At 45.7% G+C, this 20,260-nt stretch overlaps 2 protein-coding genes across 2 annotated transcripts; one reads left to right on the top strand and one right to left on the bottom strand.

The window, feature by feature from the left end:
* Positions 1–3,857: 3,857 nt before the first annotated feature.
* LOC134207872 (von Willebrand factor A domain-containing protein 8) lies at positions 3,858–17,007 on the top strand. The gene is made up of 6 exons (XM_062683849.1): positions 3,858–4,003; positions 4,066–4,468; positions 4,540–4,967; positions 5,026–5,190; positions 5,253–8,533; positions 16,759–17,007. The coding sequence occupies exons 2-6, from the start codon at positions 4,279–4,281 to the stop codon at positions 16,859–16,861; spliced, it is 4,167 nt and encodes a 1,388-aa protein (XP_062539833.1). The 5' UTR covers positions 3,858–4,003; positions 4,066–4,278; the 3' UTR covers positions 16,862–17,007.
* A 201-nt stretch (positions 17,008–17,208) lies between these two features.
* On the bottom strand, positions 17,209–19,335 carry LOC134207874 (elongation factor 1-gamma). Its single transcript, XM_062683850.1, has 3 exons — positions 19,176–19,335; positions 18,732–18,881; positions 17,209–18,628 (listed from the first exon to the last, which is right to left on the bottom strand). Exons 1-3 carry the CDS (start codon positions 19,182–19,184, stop codon positions 17,501–17,503), a joined length of 1,287 nt encoding a protein of 428 aa, XP_062539834.1. The 5' UTR covers positions 19,185–19,335; the 3' UTR covers positions 17,209–17,500.
* Positions 19,336–20,260: the final 925 nt, after the last annotated feature.

Raw genomic sequence — 20,260 nt, 5'->3', positions numbered from 1 at the left:
GATGACGACAAGCACAGCAATGAAGAACGACGATTTCGAAGACGCTACTGATTTAGCAGAAAACGCGCTTCCACCACAAATGATAAACCAGCTGATGTGCAGCAAGGGTTAAGGCGCAGTGGCAGGGAGCGCTCTCGCCCAGGCAAGTATACCGATTAGGTTAGCTATAGCACATTTTCTGGTGACAGCGGTTCCCCACAGTTACCTCCTGTCACGACTGTGTACGAGGTTGATGATCCGGCTACCAACGAAGAGGTTCTGCGCCGACCAGATCGAAACCTTTGGATTCAAGCGATGAACGATGAACTGCAGTTAAAAACGAGAACCAAACATGGGTCTTTGCCGATCTACCTGAAGGGCGAAAAGCAATTCGGAACGGAATGGGTGTTCCAAACGAAGCGTGGTTATGACGGGTCCATTGAACGGTACAAAGCTCGTCTCGTCGTTAAAGGATGCTCGCAGCGACCCGGCCTGGACTACGAAGAGGTGTATTCTCCCGTTGTGCGTTATGCTACGATCCGATACCTCATGGCGCTTGTGGCGAAGTATGATCTGGATATCGACCAAATGGATGTTGTCACTGCATTTTTGCAAGTGGAGATCTGTGATGAGGAAATCTACATGCTACAGCCACAGGGAGTAGATCAACGAAACGGCAAGGTATGCCGGTTGAAGAAAGCGCTTTACGGCTTGAAACAATCGAGCCGAGTGTGGAATACCAAATTGGATGGCGTTCTTCGCAAGTTTGGCCTCATCTGGTCGACAGTTGACCCTTGTTTGTACTGGATGATGAACGGCGATAACATTATGTTCGTTACAATTTACGTTGACGACTTCCTTATCTTTACCAACGATCGCAATCTAAAACGAAAACTGAAAGCGTATTTGAGCAAGCACTTCAAGATGAAGGATCTCGGTGAAACAAAGTACTGTTTGGGAATCAGAATCACGAGAAATCGAACAGAAGGAAAACTCTGGCTAGACCAGCAAGCGTATATTGAAGATGTCATTCAACGTTTTAACATGGTCGATTCGAACCGTGTTACAACGCCCTAGCATGAAGCTGAGCAAAATGATGGGGCCGAGGAATCAAGAGGCGAGATGGAAAAGATCCCATTCAAGCAAGCGGTTGGATGTCTATCTTTCGCAGCACAAGTGACTCGTCCGGATATTGCCTATGCTGTGAATGCTGTGAGCCAGTTCAGTGCGAATCCGGGACGACAGCATTGGGAGGCTACCAAGAGGATAATCCGTTATCTCAAAGGAACCGCAACGAAGCTGGAATATTCAAGCTAGGAGTCTTCGGAAATAATTGGATGCAGCGATGCCGATTGGGGAGGAGATCCCGACAACCGAAAGTCGATAACTGGTTACGTTTTCAAGCTACAAGGTGGAGCTATATAATGGAACGTCGCAGCCCACCGTCGCATTATCATCTTGTGAGGCGGAATACATGGCTCGATCTCGAACAATTCAAGAAGCTATGTAGTGGAACAATTTACGTTCGCAGATATTTGATGAGCGTCCAATAACAATCAGATGTGACAACCAGTCAGCAATCAGCATTGCAACCAACGGCTCTTACAATCTTCGTACGAAGCATGTTAGCATCCGCTATCATTTTGTGCATCACAGCTTGCAAGGGTAGGTAGTGGAGTTATTTTATATACCGACTGAGGAACAACCAGCCGATTGATTCACGAAGCCACTAGCGATTCAGAAACAACGCCAGTTTTGTGAATTACTACGCGTCTCAGATTAGGGAGGAGTATTGTAAATCATAGTAACCCCGATAATCCGTGAAGCAAGAATGTCATAGAAATAGAAATAAATATTCATTCTCTTGTTAAACGTTACCCAACGTTACGACGTACTTTACAATATACACGAATCTATTCCAGATTCTACACGAATCTGTTCCAGATTCTACACGAATCTGTTTCAGATACTACACGACTCTGTTCCAGATTCTACACGACTCTGTTCCAGATTCTACACGAATCTGTTTCAGATTCTACACGAATCTGTTTCAGATTCTACACGAATCTGTTTCAGATTCTACACGAATCTGTTTCAGATTCTACACGAATCTGTTTCAGATTCTACACGAGTCTGTTTCAGATTCTTGTAGAATCTGGAACAGATTCGTATAGAATCTGAAACAGATTCGTGTAGAATCTGAAACAGATTCGTGTAGAATCTGAAACAGATTCATGTAGAATCTTAAACAGAGTCGTGTAGACTCTGGAATAGAGTCGTGTAGAATCTGGAACAGAGTCGTGTAGAATCTGAGAGAGATTCGTGTAGAATCAGGAGCAGATTCGTGTAGAATCTGGAGCAGATTCGTGTAGAATCTGGAGCAGATTCGTGTAGAATCTGGGACAGATTCGTGTAGAATCTGGAACAGATTCGTGTAGAATCTGAAACAGATTTGTAAAGAATCTGAAACAGACTCGTGTAGAATCTGAAACAGATTCGTGTAGAATCTGAAACAGATTCGTGTAGAATCTGAAACAGATTCGTGTAGAATCTGAAACAGATTCGTGTAGAATCTGAAACAGATTCGTGTAGAATCTGAAACAGATTCGTGTAGAATCTGGAACAAATTCGTGTAGAATCTGAAACAGATTCGTGTAGAATCTGAAACAGATTCGTGTAGAATCTGAAACAGATTCGTGTAGAATCTTGAACAGATTCGTGTAGAATCTGAAACAGATTCGTGTAGAATCTGAAACAGATTCGTGTAGAATCTGAAACAGATTCGTGTAGAATCTGGAACCGATTCGTGTAGAATCTGGAACAAATTCGTGTAAAATCTTGAACAGATTTGTGAAGAATCTGAAACATATTCGTGTAGAATCTGAAAACGATTCGTGAAGAATCTGAAAACGATTCGTGAAGAATCTGAAAACGATTCGTGAAGAATCTGAAACAGATTCGTGTAGAATCTGGAACAGATTCGGTTAGAATCTGAAACAGATTCGTGTACAATCTGAAACAGATTCGTGTAGAATTTGAATCAGATTCGTGTAGAATCTGGAACAGATTCGTGTAGAATCTGGAACCGATTCGTGTAGAATCTGGAACCTATTCGTGTACAATCTGGAATAGATTTGCGTAGAATCTGGAACACATTCGTGTAGATTCTGGAACAGGTTCGTGTAAAATCTTGAACAGATTCGTGTAGAATCTGAAACTGATTCGTGTAGAATCTGAAACAGATTCGTGTAGAATCTGAAACAGATTCGTGTAGAATCTGAAACAGATTCGTGTAGAATCTGAAACAGATTCGTGTAGAATCTGAAACAGATTCGTGTAGAATCTGAAACAGATTCGTGTAGAATCTGAAACAGATTCGTGTAGAATCTGAAACAGATTCGTGTAGAATCTGAAACAGATTCGTGTAGAATCTGAAACAGATTCGTGTAGAATCCGAGGCTATTTATCGTTCAACATATCTGCAAATTTAATATTTAAAGAAGAAGAGAATGGTATTTATAAGTTTATAGCGTTTAAACGAATTGTATAACTCACGTTTTATAATTGAATATGATTTCTGATTATCTTCAGCAACCGGACTTCGCCATTTTTCAGAAAACTTCACGGTGAACTCAATTTTGAGTTTCCTACTTATTTATATTTATTTGGGTAACAGTCACTCAAATTCATAAAACTCGGTTACTCAGAGTTTGACGTTTCGATGGAAGTTATTAATTTGAGTTAAATCGACCCAAATTTGAGTTCAGCCGAACGAGCGTGTGTTTGAATATATTGATCCGAAAACCGAATGATATGAACAAACTGTCAAAATCAGCTGACAGTTTTCTTTTTCCTTTTTCGAGCTCAGTTCCGCGTAGTTCCGCACACGATCAAATTCATAACAAAACACTAATGTTATAACGACGTATCTTTTAAAAGTTTTATTATATTATTTTTATTATATAGAGCCGAGATTGAAACCAAAATACTCGAGTGATCCAAATACTGATTGGCGAAAAAATTGGTATAGGTATTTACACATCTGTGGTGCGCATTAATGTGCTAATTGATACAAATAATTTTCAGTTTGTTTTCGATTACGCCCTCCTCAGACTTCCCGCTTCGCAACCGCGCGCAAACACTGAACCTTGCCACACTTATCCAGCTGGACTTTGACCCCTCGGGCAGTCTCTGCTTCAGTGTATATTTAATAGGACGAAAGTGTTGTATGCGGTGACGTCGCGGTGATTAGCTAACCAACATCTTTCGACTGGTGTGGTGTGGATCGGTCGCCTCACAATGCTCCCGCGGAACGCCCAAACCGTACGGCGACTCAACGTCCTGAAGCGAATTCTCACGAATGGGAGTGCTGGCGGCGGACCAACGCTGTGGTTCCGCCACAGTTCCACGGGGGCCACCATTCGGATCGATGACGTCGAGAAGGAGATTCTGCCACCGAAACAACCGGAACTGGTCCCGAATGGGTACGGTAGGTGTCGGATGAATTTGATTTGATTAGAAAAATTAGTTACCTAATTGTGATTTGTTTTTTGCTTGCAGTAAAAGTGGCGGAATCGGGCGAAGCGCAGCTTTCGCAAACCCGGTTGCACCACCTTCGGTGGATGCTGCAGAAGGATAATTTGGGTCAGGACATGATTCTGCTGGGGCGGCCAGGTAATCTGCGTCGGAATCTGATCATGCAGTACTCGGAATTGACGAGGCGGGAGGTGGAATATATTCTGTTGAATCGCGATACGACGGAGAGCGATCTGAAGCAGCGGCGGGAGATTCTGGATGGTACGGCGACGTATTACAACCAGAGTGCGGTACGAGCGGCGACCGAGGGACGGATTCTGGTGATTGAGGGAGTGGAGAAGACCGAACGGAATGTGCTGCCCATTTTGAACAATCTGCTCGAGAATCGGGAGATGCATCTGGAGGATGGACGGTTTCTGATTTCTGCCAAAAATTATGACAGTTTGCTGGAGGTGGGTACGCAAAGATACGGTTGAAAGGTTTGATGATAAGTTCGAGTATTCGTCGTAGCGCTTCAGCAAAGATCAACTTGACAAGTGGGGATTGGTACGAGTATCTGAGGACTTCCGGGTGATAGCCCTTGGATTACCTGTACCGAAATATAGGGGATCGCCGTTGGATCCTCCTCTAAGATCGCGATTTCAGGCGAGGGACGTAAGTGAGCTGCCTTATGTGGTAAGGAATTTTATTAATGTTGGCTTATTTTGGAAGGAGATTGACTAATTTGTTCATTTTAGGACATTCTAACTGAGTGCAAAATCTTGTCTGCAAATCAAAGTCCCGAGGTTCTAACGAAGCTGACCTCATTCGGATTCAGCGTTCTTTCCTCAGCGTCTACGCTGCCCGACTTCCCGATTGACAATCTGCGCTACGCCGGAATGCTTATCAACAACAACCCTCTACTCACTGAGCACAGTCTCCTGAGTCGACTTTATCCGTACTCCGTGTTTCTGGAGAAGGAAGGCGTTGGCCTGACCAAGTCCCTCATGGAGTCGCTGCAGATAAAACCAGATCAAACGGCCTCCACCGAGATCATCAGCGTAGATCCCCTCAATAAAGATACTTTGACCGTGAACTTGAAAGTGAACAACAAACCGATCAACTTCACTATGCAACGCGGCAAATCCGATATCGAAAATCTGCCCACCGCCTATAAGAAAACCAACTACCAGCAGAACCTTCTCGCCGATTTGATTCAATCCGTAGCAGTTGGCGATGTTTGCTTGATTGGCCCCAAAGGATGTGGCAAATCCATCGTAGCCAACGAACTCTGTCGGTTGCTCAATCAGCAAGTGGAAACAATGGTCCTCTACCAAGACATGACGGCTCGGGACCTCATACAAAAGCGAACGACGAAGCTCAACGGAGATACCGTCTGGCAGGACTCCCCTTTGCTTCTGGCGGCACTTAGCGGTCACGTTATTGCCCTCGATGGAATCCATCGTCTACATCACAGCACCCTTGCCATCCTTCATCGACTGGTGCACGATCGCGAGATGCAGCTGTACGACGGAAGGCGACTGATGCGTCACGACAGGTTCGACCGTCTTCTGGAGACAGGCCTTACTAAAGAAGACCTCACGGCACGAGGAATCCTACGTATCGATCCCGCCTTCCGCATCATTGCCATGGCAGAACCGCATCAAAAGACCGGAACCAACTGGATCACCGCTGAAACCTTGAATCTCTTCCTGTTCCACGAAATTCGAGGTCTCAGCAAGGATGAAGAACTGAACGTAGTCAACTCGCTCTATGGACCGTTGGACAACACAATGCATCAGATCCTACGCGTGGCTCATCATCTGCGAGCATCCGGTGACACCACCATGCAGAATCTGGCCAGCAACCTGTCGACGCGACAGCTGCTGCGAATCGCTCGACGCCTCCACGAATACGGCGAACATCTTTCGGACCGTTCAGCCCACAGCATATTGCACAACACATTCCTAACGAAATTCATGCCGAATCTGCCCAGAAGCGTGCTGGAAAACGCTCTACGGGTATGCGACGTAGCTCCAGGAAGGGAAAGCCGCGCAGAAGACGTCACCATCTCCACCGACGACGGTGTGCTCCGCATTGGTAACACAAAGGTACCCATCTACCAAACCGAAGCCGTCAGCAAAGTCCCGGACATCGTGTTCTTCAACGTCCCACAGCACGTCAAACTCATGGAACGACTTCTCCAAGACTTCACCCTTGGCGAACATCTGCTCTTGGTCGGAAATCAAGGAGTCGGTAAGAACAAAATAGCCGATCGGCTCCTCCAGCTGATGAACCGCCCACGAGAGTACATTCAGCTGCACCGCGACACCACCGTGCAGTCCCTCACGCTACAGGCCAGCATTCGCGATGGCAAGATCATCTACGAGGACTCTCCGCTCGTCAAGGCCGTCAAGCACGGCCACGTCCTGGTGGTAGATGAAGCCGACAAAGCTCCGATTCACGTCACCTCCATCCTGAAGACCCTTGTCGAAAACGGAGAGATGATGCTATCGGACGGCCGCAAGATCTGCCCACCTCCAAGAGGCACCCCCCAACCCAACGACAAACTGATCTACACCCATCCGGACTTCCGGATGCTGGTGCTCGCCAATCGGCCAGGTTTCCCCTTCCTCGGCAACGATTTCTTCGCGGCACTCGGCGATCTATTCTCCTGCCACGCCGTGGACAACCCTTCGCCCAATTCGGAAATCTACCTCCTGAAGCAGTACGGCCCTGATGTCCCAGAGGCGACTATCCGCCAGCTGGTCGACGCGTTCTCCGAGCTGCGCGATATGGCCGACAGTGGCATTCTCAACTATCCGTACTCCACTCGCGAGGTGGTCAACATCGTTAAGCACCTGCAAAAGTTCCCCAAGGACGACATGGCCGAGCTGATCGGAAACGTGCTCGACTACGATCGCTACACTCCGGAAACGCTCGACCAGGTCACGAACGTATTGCTCAAGCACGGACTGGCAATCGCTCCGTACGCCAAAAACGAGCTGGCCGCACTGCGCAAGCAGCGCGAGATTCAAATGACGATCAAAAGCAACAGCGGGAAAGACGTCTCCGGGCCGAAACACGGCAAGGTGGATCCGAACAATGATCCCCACGTGGGCGGAAACACTTGGGCGGGGGGCACCGGAGGTCGCGATACCGCCGGCCTGGGTGGCAAAGGAGGCCCGTACCGACTGGACGCTGGACACAAGGTACATCAGTTGTCCGATGCGGAGAAGGACGACATCCCGGAGCACGTCAAAATGGCAGCTAAGGAGATGAACAGGAAGGCGTTCGCGGAAAAACTGAAAGAAATCCAAATGAGTCAGTACGACCACAAAGTGTACATGGAGTTTGCCGGCCCGGTTCAGAAGCAAGTCCAACAACTGAGAGTGACTCTGCAGGCGTTGCAAGCGAAAAGCAAGGAGCGACAGTGGCAGAAACATCAGACATCGGGCGAGATGGACGATACTAAACTGGTGGAGGGCATTACGGGTGAGAAGAACATCTACAAGAAGCGGGTCGAGCAGGACCCGGAACCGGGACAGCCGCAGGAGAAGCCCAAGCGACTGAAACTGGTGGTGGACGTGTCCGGGTCGATGTACCGCTTCAACGGCTACGACGGACGGCTGGACCGTCAGTTGGAGGCGGTCGTGATGGTGATGGAGGCTTTCGACGGGTTCGAAACGAAGATCAAGTACGACATCGTCGGCCACAGCGGTGAGGCGGTGGAGATTCCGTTCATCAGCGTGAACAACCCGCCGAAGGACGACAAGCGGCGGCTGGAGACGATCAAGATGATGCACGCGCACTCGCAGTTCTGCTGGAGCGGGGACCACACGCTGCCGGCGACCCGCAACGCGGTGGACTCGATGGCCAAGGAGGACTGCGACGAGGCCATCGTGGTGGTGCTGAGCGATGCGAATCTCTCCCGGTACGGCATCTCGCCGCGGAACTTGAACGAACTGCTGCAGAAGCAGTCGCCGAAGGTGCAGGCGTACGTGATCTTCATCGGCAGTTTGGGAGATGAAGCGCAATTGTGAGTATTTTCCCTTTTTTAATTGACTAATCCTAATGTTGATTGGGATATCCTGGATCTATTGGGATATAAGGCGGCTTTGGGTTAACTTGTTCTTAGCTGCTAGTCCTTAAACGTGCGTTCGAAAACAGAACATTTCTGATCCGTATATTTTTCCATGACGGCTCCTCATTGCAAAACAGTTGCATGGAATTCTTCCTTCATTTTCATTTTCTGCTGCTGGCATTCGCGTCGCTCAAGAATTCCGTTTTATTTACGGATTTTTTTGGAGAGTTAAAAACATTCAATCGGCTGATCCTTTCACATCCGACATTGTAAATCCAACACGGATTGCGTTGACATTCGACACGGATTCCGTAGGAAGGAAATCCGACACGGATTCCGTTGTAAATCCGACGCGGATTTTATTGGAAATCCGGCACGAATTTTGTTGAAAATCCGACACGAATTTCGTTGAAAATCCGACACGAATTTTGTTGGAAATCTGACACGGATTGCGTTGAAAATCCGACACGGATTTCGTAGGAAGGAAATCCGACACGGATTTCGTTGGAAATCCGACACGGATTCCATTAGAAATCCAATACGAATTCCGTTGGAAATCCGACACGGATTCCGTTAGTAATCCGACACGGATTACGTTGGAAATACGACAAGCGTTTGTTGGAAATCCGACACGAATTTTGTTGGGAATCTGAAATGAGTTTTGTTGGAAATCCGACACGAATTTTGTTGAAAATCCGACACGGATTGCGTTGGTAATCCGACACGAATTTTGTTGCAAATCCGAAACAAGTTTTGTTGGAAATCCGACACGGATTCCGTTGGAATTACGACACGGATTCCGTTGGAAATACGACACGGATTGCGATGGAAATTCGACAGGGATTCCGTTTGAAGTTCGACAAGGATTTGTTGGAAATTTGACATGAATTTTGTTGGAAATCCGACACGAATTTTGTTGAAAATCCGACACGGATTGCGTTGGAAATCCGACACGAATTTTGTTGGAAATCCGACACAAATTTAGTTGGAAATCCGACACGGATTGCGTTGAAAATCCAACATAGATTCCGTTAGAAATCCGACACGGATTTTGTTAGAAATACGACACGGATTCCGTTAGAAATACGACACGGATTCCGTTTGAAATCCAACAAGGATTCCGTTGGACATCCGACATGGATTCCGTTGGAAATCCGACTCTGATTCCGTTGGAAATCCGGCACGAATTGTGATGGAAATCCGACATGTATTGCGTTGGAAATCCGACAGGGATTCCGTTTGAAATTCGACAAGGATTTGTTGGAAATCCGACACGAATTTTGTTGGGAATCCGACATGAATTCGGATAGAATCCTTTCCAGGATTCGGACAGAATCCTTCCTTCGGACAGAAGAGCGTCGTGAAACTGAAATGGTTTCATTTATTAACGATATAGTTTCGCAGCGTATTGATTCAACAAACATCTTATCGAAATTAAATTTTTACATACCATCTCGACATCTGCGTCATCGACATACATTTTTAATTAATCACTGCCGTACAAATTATGCAAAATTCGGACCTCTCAATCAGATGAAGGCTATCTATAATCAACACTGCGAAACTATTGACTTTACAATGTCTCGGCAGAACCAAAAAAAATATTTTGTCACAATTCGAAACCTACACATCTAAATTTACATTAAATCGCAAAATTAAACACTACTTAACCAAACTATTTTTTTTTATACACTATAATACCGTATTTATAGCATTAAAAAGAAAATAAAGAAAAACATGTATATTGTGTATGTACTAGTCTACGTCGGTTGACGAAATAAATAAATAAATAAAAAAAATTTTGGAAATTCGACACGGATTGCGTTGGACATCCGACACAATTTTTGTTGGAAATCCGACATACATTTTGTAGGAAATCCAACACGGATTGCGATGGAAATCCGACACGGATTGCGTTGAAAATCCGACATGGATTGCGTTGAAAATCCGACAGAAATTGAAATTCGACAAGGACTTGTTGGAAATCCGACACGAATTTTGTTGAAAATCCGACACGAATTTTGTTGGAAATCCGACACAAATGTTGTTGGAAATCCGACACGGATTGCGATGAAAATCCGACACGGATTGCATTGGAAATCCGACACGGATTACGTTGGAAATCCGACAAGGATTCCTTTGGAAATCTGACACGAATTTTGTTGGAAATCCGACATGAATTTTGTTGGAAATCCGACACGAATTTTGTTGACGATCCGACACGGATTTCGTTGGAAATCCGACACGGATTTCGTTGGAAATCCGACACGGATTCCGTTAAAAATCCGACACGGATTCCGTTGTAAATCCGACGCGGATTTTATTGGAAATCCGGCACGAATTTTGTTGGAAATCCAACACGAATTTTGTTGAAAATCCGACACGAATTTCGTTGAAAATCCGACACGAATTTTGTTGGAAATCTGACACAGATTGCGTTGAAAATCCGACACGGATTCCGTTGTAAATCCGACGCGGATTTTATTGGAAATCCGGCACGAATTTTGTTGGAAATCCAACACGAATTTTGTTGAAAATCCGGCACGAATTTTGTTGGAAATCCAACACGAATTTTGTTGAAAATCCGACACGAATTTTGTTGAAAATCCGACGCGGATTACGTTGTAAATCCGACACGAATTTTGTTGGAAATCTGACACAGATTGCGTTGAAAATCCGACACGGATTCCGTAGGAAGGAAATTCGACACGAATTCCGTATTAAGGAAATCCGACACGGATTTCGTTGGAAATCCGACACGGATTCCATTAGAAATCCAACACGAATTCCGTTGGAAATCCGACACGGATTCCGTTGGAAATACGACAAGCGTTTGTTGGAAATCCGACACGAATTTTGTTGGGAATCTAACATGAATTTTGTTGCAAATCCGACACAAGTTTTGTTGGAAATCCGACACGGATTCCGTGTCGACTTGTTGGAAATCCGACACGAATTTTGTTGAAAATCCGACACGAATTTTGTTGGAAATCCGACACAAATGTTGTTGGAAATCCGACACGGATTGCGATGTCAATTCGATACGGATTGCGTTGGAAATCCGACACGGATTACGTTGGAAATCCGACAAGGATTTCGTTGGAAATCTGACACGAATTTTGTTGGAAATCCGACATGAATTTTGTTGGAAATCCGACACGAATTTTGTTGACGTTCCGATACGAATTGCGTTGGAAATCCGACAAGATTTTTGTTGGATATGCGACACAAGTTTTGTGGGAAATCCGACACGGATTACGTTGAAAATCCGACACGGATTCCGTGGGAGGGAAATCCGACACCGATTTCGTTGGAAATCCGACACGGATTCCATTAGAAATCAAAAACGGATTCCGTTTGAAATCCGACACGCATTCCGTTAGAAATCCGACACGCATTTTGTTAGAAATCCGACACGGATTGCGTTGGAAGGAGGAGGAGACCACGGCCCAATTTATTTTGCCCGGATGAGACTCTCTCAAGGCGAGTCCATTTAAATTTTCCCGATAAGGATTTATGGATCGGTCCAGCCAGCAACAACGAAAAGTGCCAAATCGGGTCCACCCTATCTTCCCTCTATACCGTACAGCCACACCAAACACTCAAAGAGTCGGTGAGAGCCCACCAGAACCTAATACACTCTAAGGGAGAGTGCGCCTCTCATCATCGGCAGACTCTCTCCTCTCACCAACAACCATTAATAAGCTGGAAGAAACATAAACAACCCACAGTCAAACTCAACATTTGGAGGACGGGACTCGAAAACTAATAAACAATATCGCGCTGTGACGTTAAACACAATTAGTCAATCAAATGGCTAGGGGGACTACAGAGAAACATTTTATTTATGATTAACGAATGGCACATTTATTGTCTTAATACTAACAGGATGGCATGTTCAACAGAGTTGCCTCCGGCTTTTCGGTTTTAGTGTTTGTGTTCGTTCATGATTTCTTACTCCCTAGCTTGTGTGCGGTTTTATCTCTTCTAGTTCCTACTCTATTCTCACTTGTGCTCTGTGACTAATGTTTACGTGACGTCACGGATTTGTAGGGCGCTCAGCTTCTACCAAGTCTGCGCTCCTGCTACTTGACGGTATTTTGGTGGTGGCGAAAACGGCTCACGCACGCATGTTTTCACGGGTCCGTGATGGCGGACCCAAGCGGTCGTCGGTGGATTGCGACTCCGACTTTCGCGAAAGATTGTTTCGGCTTCTATTAGCACATTAGATGGCTCTTCAGTCTAAGACTGGCACAAAAAACTTTCCTCCGCGGCGCCCTCCTCGGACGCCGCACTCCGATAAAAAAGCGATTGGTGACTCACCGGTTTGTTTGGGCTTACTGACCCAGTCGATGACCTGCCGGTGGGGTCGACGCTCCCGGCTTGTTGGCGGCCGGTGATTGCTTCTTAATGAAGCGCTGCACGATGGCGGTTGCTTGCCGGCGGTTTGACGGACCGGCTGGTGGATCTCGTCCACGTGGAGGTCCCCTGGCCTTCCCTCGGACTAATATGTTAACGGATCAGTCCGCTTCCGACCAGTTGACGGTTGTCGGGGATTTTCCGTCCGTTGGGGAGAAGCGTCGCGCTTGGGTGCGGAAAGAATCTGCGGGCGGGAAAATCAAGCCAATCTGGCTACACAAAACACATGAGCACAAACACATTTAGCACACTTTAGAGCAACAAACTTTACCTTCACAAGGTTTTCTTCGCCTACTCTCGCACACAAAATCTTTACGCACACTTTCTGCCTAATTGCTAAGGAATGAACAATTATTAATTAACTAATTACATTTAAAGTCACAGTAACACATACTTTCGAACAATTGAAATAATTACTAGCAAACGCGGACACTTCCAACTCATTAGCTGATCACGGACGAAATGATCGAGTCCGTGAATCCTCAGCTCAAGGATGGTGGGCTCGGACACAACCGGAAACACGTCATTTCCCGACCCTCTTCGTGTACGATCGTGACCTTATTGGCACGATGGATAATTGACACGAAAGTTGTGCTGCTTTCCCTCTCCCACCTTATCCGAAAAACAAATGGCCTCGACCTTGGAGAGCTTGGCTAATTGATAGTGCCCGTTTGCCTACGTCAAGGGACAATTATGTAAATTAATTGGCGATTGAAAGATGTAACTGCTTACAATCTACCTTATTTACAAAAACTATATACAAATTTATTCACAATATTCCTGACTGCTACAAATCCGACACGGATTCCGTTAGAAATCCGACACGGATTCCGTTGGAAATCTGACAAGGATTCCGTTGGACATCCGACTCTGATTCCGCTGGAAATCCGACACGAATTGCGTTGGAAATCTGACTTTGGTTTCATTCGAAATCCGACACGGATTGCGTTGGAAACTCGACTCTAAATCCGTTGGGAATCCGACATGAATTCCGTCGCAAATCCGACACGAACTGCGTTGGAAATCGGACACGGATTCCGTTGGAAATCGGACTGTTGTACGTTGATCCATGTACGTGCTACAAAGCAACCCATAATATATAATATTCATCAAAGCAATCATGTTTAAAATGTTCAATAAAATAAAATGTGAAATGTCATTAGTCCGTCATTGAAACAAACCAGACGTTTTTTTATTTTGGCTGGCAACTTGCAACAGGTTATAGGCCTGCGCGGATATTTTTTCCACAAGCCGAATCAAGAAACCAAATTTTCTGAAGAACAAAATGGACGGAAGCCGATTCAGCCTGCAAAAGCTGAACAACGCCAATCACTCAAGCTGGCGCTTCAAGGTAGAACTTTTGCTGCGTGACACCAGGTGAGAAACCGGCAACAGAAGAGGATGCAGTTTGGGCCACTGGAGACGCCAAGGTCAGGGTGACCATCGGGTTGTTAATCGAGGACAATCAACACGCGTTGATACGGTCGTCGAATACCGCGAAGAAATCTTGAACGGCGCTTCAAAACCACCACTAGAAGGTCAGTCTTACGTCAAAGGTCTCGTTGATGAAGCGAATTTGCGACTAACGTTTCTTGGAAGGAGAGGACATGCCGGAGCACATCTTCGGCATGGAGGAGCCCTTCAGTAGCCTCGCGAACGTCGGACAGAAACTGGAGGAAAATCTCATGGTTGCGATGATCTTGAAAAGCCAAGTTCGTTCGACACCCTGACTACCGCCCTGGAAAGCCGTTCGGACGACGAACTAACCCTGGAGCTTGTCAAGCGGAAACTTCTGGACGAAGCAGCAAAGAAGCAAGGATCCGGATCGGATTCCGCGATGAAAGTTGGACCAGGAAAGCAAAAGAAGCGCTGGCCTGCCACTACTGCAAGAAGGTGGGCCACATTCAGAAGGAGTGCCGTCAGTATTAAAGGGATAACGAGAAGGAAGTGAAGTTGGGTAAAACGGGGAAGCCTACACCGAAACAGGAGAGCACCGTGTCGTTTGCATTTCTTACGCTGGCCTGCGGAAGCAAAACTGAACAAAGCCTTGGATCCTGGACTCGGGTGCGATAAGCCATACCGTCGCGAACCGAGATTCTTTCTGAGAACTGCACGAGAGTGGAGTCAAGCACGTCACGGTGGCCGACGGGAGGAAAGTAATTTTGGAAAGTGAAGGTCCGTAATAGTGCGTAATAGTGCTACGCAACAAGGGTAAGCAAACCAAGATGAGATTGTCAAAAGTGCTGTACACACCCACGTTGGCGATGAACCTTTGTCCGTTCCGTCGTTGGTGCAAAAAAAACGCAACTATTATTTTCGACAACAACGGTTACCGGGTAATGCATGGAAACCAAACCGCCGCCATGGCAACGCTCAAACAAGGTCTTGCTTGTCTGCAAGTGTGTAGGAGCCGGACAATATTAAATACTCATCCTACTTGGTTGGCATGTGTACAAAAATACATATGAGAGAGTTAGTTCTGAAAATGTATTGCGAGAGATCGGCTGGTACCTGGTGCTGGGAATTTGGTTTCATCAGTACCCGCTAAGCTGCGGTGGACGACGGAGGTCCTTCGTAGCTTAGTAGGGAAAAGCACCTGTCGTGCGAACTGGGGTCGTGGGATCAAACCCCACCGAAGGGGCGGTTACCCTTCAATACCTTTTCCGAACTAAATCTATCACATGTTGTACCTATTGAAATAATATAAATCTGTGAGATTTCGAATCAACAATTGTATTAAAATCTTCCGAAATTGTATATGCCAAATTATTATACAGTTTCTGTAAGGTTCTTATGTAGAACTGTATTAAAATGTGCCATCCGCTGGTTGGGTGAACTAATTTAAAAATCGATAGTTCTAGAAGACCAACATTTGAAAAAGGTGTAACAGCCAAAGTTTATTCTTTCCAATTCTTTGTCTATGTAGTAGACGAAAAACCGGGTAGAATAAATGTTGGCTGTTACGCCCTTTTCAAGTGTTGGTCTAGAGTTAACTTCAAATATATTGAAGAATCCGTTGAGAGAGTAAACATTTTTGCGTCTTCTAATATTTTGGCATCCATCTTCTTCAACACCTTCAAACTTCACAGATGAACCAGTATAGGGCTGCAAATCCTTTTTGCCTTTCTCGTGTACTAAGTATACGTAAAGGCTATAATATATCATATTATATATGGTAAAACTTGATGGATGTTTGAATAAACGAGAGGTGGAGTCAATGTTGGTCAAAATGCTTGACCGTGTGTACGTTCCATAACGAACAGTGGCACGAACAATCAATTTATTCGACCAACAATATCACACACGAACGACCGAAGCGCCAACTTAAGCACCATCCATCAGAAAATATATGGGGGTTTGTGCAATTTCACTACAAATGCTCATACATGTTCGGCGAACCTTGACTCCGCCCCCGACAACTCAAACCAAAATCAAACTGTTTTAATTTTTTCCAACCGAGCCGCCAACTGTCAAATGGTTGTTCGAACAACTTCACACACGTTCAAACAAAGCAGCAACCGAAGCGTTTTCTTGGGGGCGGAGTCAATGTTCGTAACTGCTTGACTGGTGTGTACGTTGCATAAGGGTGGATTATCTTGTTTCTCAGTTGCTACGGTAACCGGGCTGTGAGGCTCATAGATGTAGGTAACTTAGATTAAACTTTTCGCGATCGACTTTCATCATAATATGTAAATATTTTGGTTTAGTTAAATAACAAATGAGCATTTTGTCTAATGGTGTGATTTTTTTTCTATTTACAGAATTGCGGAAAACATGACGGCCGGGAAGAGTTTCGTGTGCATGAACCTCGAGCAGTTACCTCAAATTTTGAAGCAGATCTTCGCCGCTTCTGTGCTACAGTGAAATCGGATTTTTAGTTATTGACAAATGTTGTTAATTTTATTTTGTTACACAAATTTTGTATTAAGGTTAAAAGTGGCATTTATTTGTATGTGGTCTGCCGTTGTAGAATCTATATCAAAATTATAGAAAATTATTTTGCTAACATACTTCAACTGACTTCACTTGATCACTTTTGAAAGAAATTCGTGTTCATGCCAGAATTTTTGAATGGGGAAACGATTCAGTCTTCCGTACTGTAGCAGTAAGACGAGCGACAACTAAACAGACCATGCTGACGACGACCGGGTTTGAATCCCGGTTAGATCAAGGAAAATGTTCGGGTTGGAGATTCAATCAACAAACGACGATTAACTTTAATGTGTTATCATACTGAGTGTTTGTTTTATTTTATTAACAAAGTCTTTCCGGATCTTATTTAGTGCATGGTTATTTGACTTTCGCGCTTTTCTGTTCGATTCAGCATAAAATAGAAAGAAAGAGAGAGACGAGAATGCAGTAACTCATCTTCTTCATCATCACCATCAAGCCGAATGACACGGCAGCAATGAAGGTGTCACTCGTTTGACTTCCACCCGATCGCTCGATAAATTAACCTGATTTAATCCTATACGCAGCGGTTATGTCCGGGCGCCAGCAAGCTTACTTGAAGATCTTTCCCTGGTTAAACTTGCGGCCACCTCTATCGGCACCGGACCAGCTGAAGTACTGCTTTACCAATTCCTTGGTTTCGTCCGAGCTGGCATCCAGTTTCTTCCAGTCGTACACTTCGTAATCCACCTGCCAGTCGGGCGACAGAGTGAAGGCCAGCTCCTGACCGCGCCAGACCCAAACGCCGGAAATTGTGCTGTTGTTGTCTTCACCAAAGAGGCACACGGAAGCGAACGCCTGCTTGCGCATTTTGTCCAGCCGCTGGAACATTCCGGTGATCAAGTTGCAGCTCATGAACACCTTGGTCAGCTCCTCGGGGTATTTGTATTCACCGTACCAGATGGAGTAGTTTTCCGAGTCGAACTTCTCCCAGAAGTAAGGAACGGACTTGGCTTCATCTTCGTTCGAGTAGCAACGCTTGAAGTCATCAAAGTTGAACGTTCCCTTCGGCAGGGAATCGAACGGATCCTTTGACTTGGGTTCCTCGGCCAGAGCCAACTCGGCGGCATCCAACTCTTCAACTGGCTCAACTTCCTTCTCCTTCTTGGCAGGGGCCGGCTTTGGCTCCTTCTTTTCTTTCTTTTCCTTCTGCTGCACGGCTCCTCCGGTCTTGGCTTGGAATTCGGCGAATTTCTTGGCATCGAATTCGGCCACCTTGGCGCACAGAGTGAAGTCCTTGACGACGGCCTTGACCTGCGGCTGGTTCAGGACCGTTGTGAACCAACGGGTGACGCTTCCGAACGGAGCCCGGAATGATGGATCCAGAACGTTCTCGTAGGCACTCAGCAGGGTGGTGAAAACCACGATGTCGGCCAATGTCAGACGCTCGCCAACCAGGAAGGTCTGATGTAACAGGCGCGCATTCAGCGCTCCCAATGCGGCCTTCAGGTCCTGCTTGGCACGCTCGACATTGTTCTTCTGGAACTGAACGATGCCGATGATGGGGAAGACCCAGGCGTGCACGGCCGGCAGCAGCTCATTGTCGGCCAGAGACAGGAACGACAGCACTTCGGCCTTCTCGAGGTCGGTCTTGCCACGGAGCTGCTCATTCGCGACGTAGTATGCAATGGCGTTGCTTTCGGTTAGGAATTTACCATCGGCAGTTTCGAAGGCAGGGACCTAGAACAAATAATTCGTGTCAATGAACTCTGAAACATTTTCCGGATTGTTTACATTTGTCATTTGGCTTTTTATTCGAAAAGCTAAAATTAAAATAACTTACCTTTCCGAGTGGGAACTTCTTCAGGAAGGCTTCGCTCTTGTTGGTCTGGCCGAAGACGAAATCCGACGCGACGGTAACCTTAGCTCCGGAGAACTGGGCCGCAATCAGTGCCTTGTAAGCACGGAAATTTTCCGGGTAAGTATACAGAGTCTGTAGACCAAAAGGGGAAACAAAGATTAGTCACTCAAGAAAAACAGTCGAAAATCTTCTAAAAATATTCTCCAGCGTCATCGTCATCAAATACGAGAAAGGCAAAAAAATCCGATGCTGTTGCTATCTCACTCACTCTACTGCAATCCCCCCTTCCGCCCCACTAACACTAACCAAAACCCCACCGCGTACGACTACAGGAGCCGGCTCCTGAGACTTTTCCAACAGCCTAAAATCTCCAGATTTCCCCCGAGAACCCGCAATTTCGCGACCAATCTCGAACGGAATACTTACACCGGCCATCGCTAGCAACGTTTGAGCACGATCACAACAGAAGTAAACTTGATTTTCAGCCGTTGATCGCAAAACTCATGTGTTTTGCACGTACGTGTCTGCACGCAGCGGAAATGAAGAGGATGTCGCCACCGTCGCTGTTTCGGTCGACGGGTTGGGAACGTCACGCTTGACAGTGCGCTGACAGCTGGGTTCAACTTTTAGACGAAATGTGGCAACACTGCTGTCACGGCAGCGGCTAGTTCGTAGCGAAGTTGAGAACCTTTTCGACGAGCGGTTAACGACCAATGGTGAGTGTTTCGTGCAGGGGTGTAGAAAGCTCGCGTTTAACATCAGAGGGTCGTATCCAGCTTTCCGCGAGCGGTAACGGCCACCAGCTTGCCTGCGGCGTTAGTCTCTGATTTGACGTTTTTGGAGGTCAACTGCACCCAGGGGACTGAAGAGAAGGCTAATGTGCCATCCAGACTACGAGCTATATCACTTGATATAGAGTAGCTTGACATAAAAGTTCACAAATCTAATTTTCACTGTAAATAATGCATATGACGTCTCATGTCAAGATTCTCTATATCAAGTATAGCTATATCACCAGTCTGAACGTAGTCTAATACCCACCATTCGCATTTAATATGGCGTTCAATGTTTTGACGTACAATACGTCTTTCGGGGAAACAAGGGGGCCTTGATTTGCAGAATCAAATTTGAGACCGTCACGAAAAGTGGTTACGAAGTATGGGCTAATATAACTCAGCTATCTTCCAACCGATTTTGATGATTTTTATATCAATCGATCGACAAACTCTTTAAGATTTTGCACAACTATTAAAAACAATTAAGTTGGCGCTAAACTATTGAAAAATTGAATTTTGTCAAGCACTGTTGAAAGCTTATTGTTATTCATAGTTAATTGCCTACATTTCGGCTATCAGTCATCTGGCGCGTTAATTGATAAATGTTAAAAATCATATTCGAAAAATAATTAAAGACAAGAAACCTATAATTACTGTTCTGACTCGCTGCACTGTTAGGATCTAAGTAAGCCATGACTTTGTTTTAAATAAAATTATTCAGTTATTAGTCACACG

Source organism: Armigeres subalbatus, chromosome 1, assembly GCF_024139115.2.
Source record: "Armigeres subalbatus isolate Guangzhou_Male chromosome 1, GZ_Asu_2, whole genome shotgun sequence".
Classification (NCBI taxonomy): Eukaryota; Metazoa; Arthropoda; class Insecta; order Diptera; family Culicidae; genus Armigeres; species Armigeres subalbatus.
The sequence above is the reverse complement of the archived record's forward strand: the minus strand, read 5'-3'. Positions and strand labels throughout refer to the sequence as shown.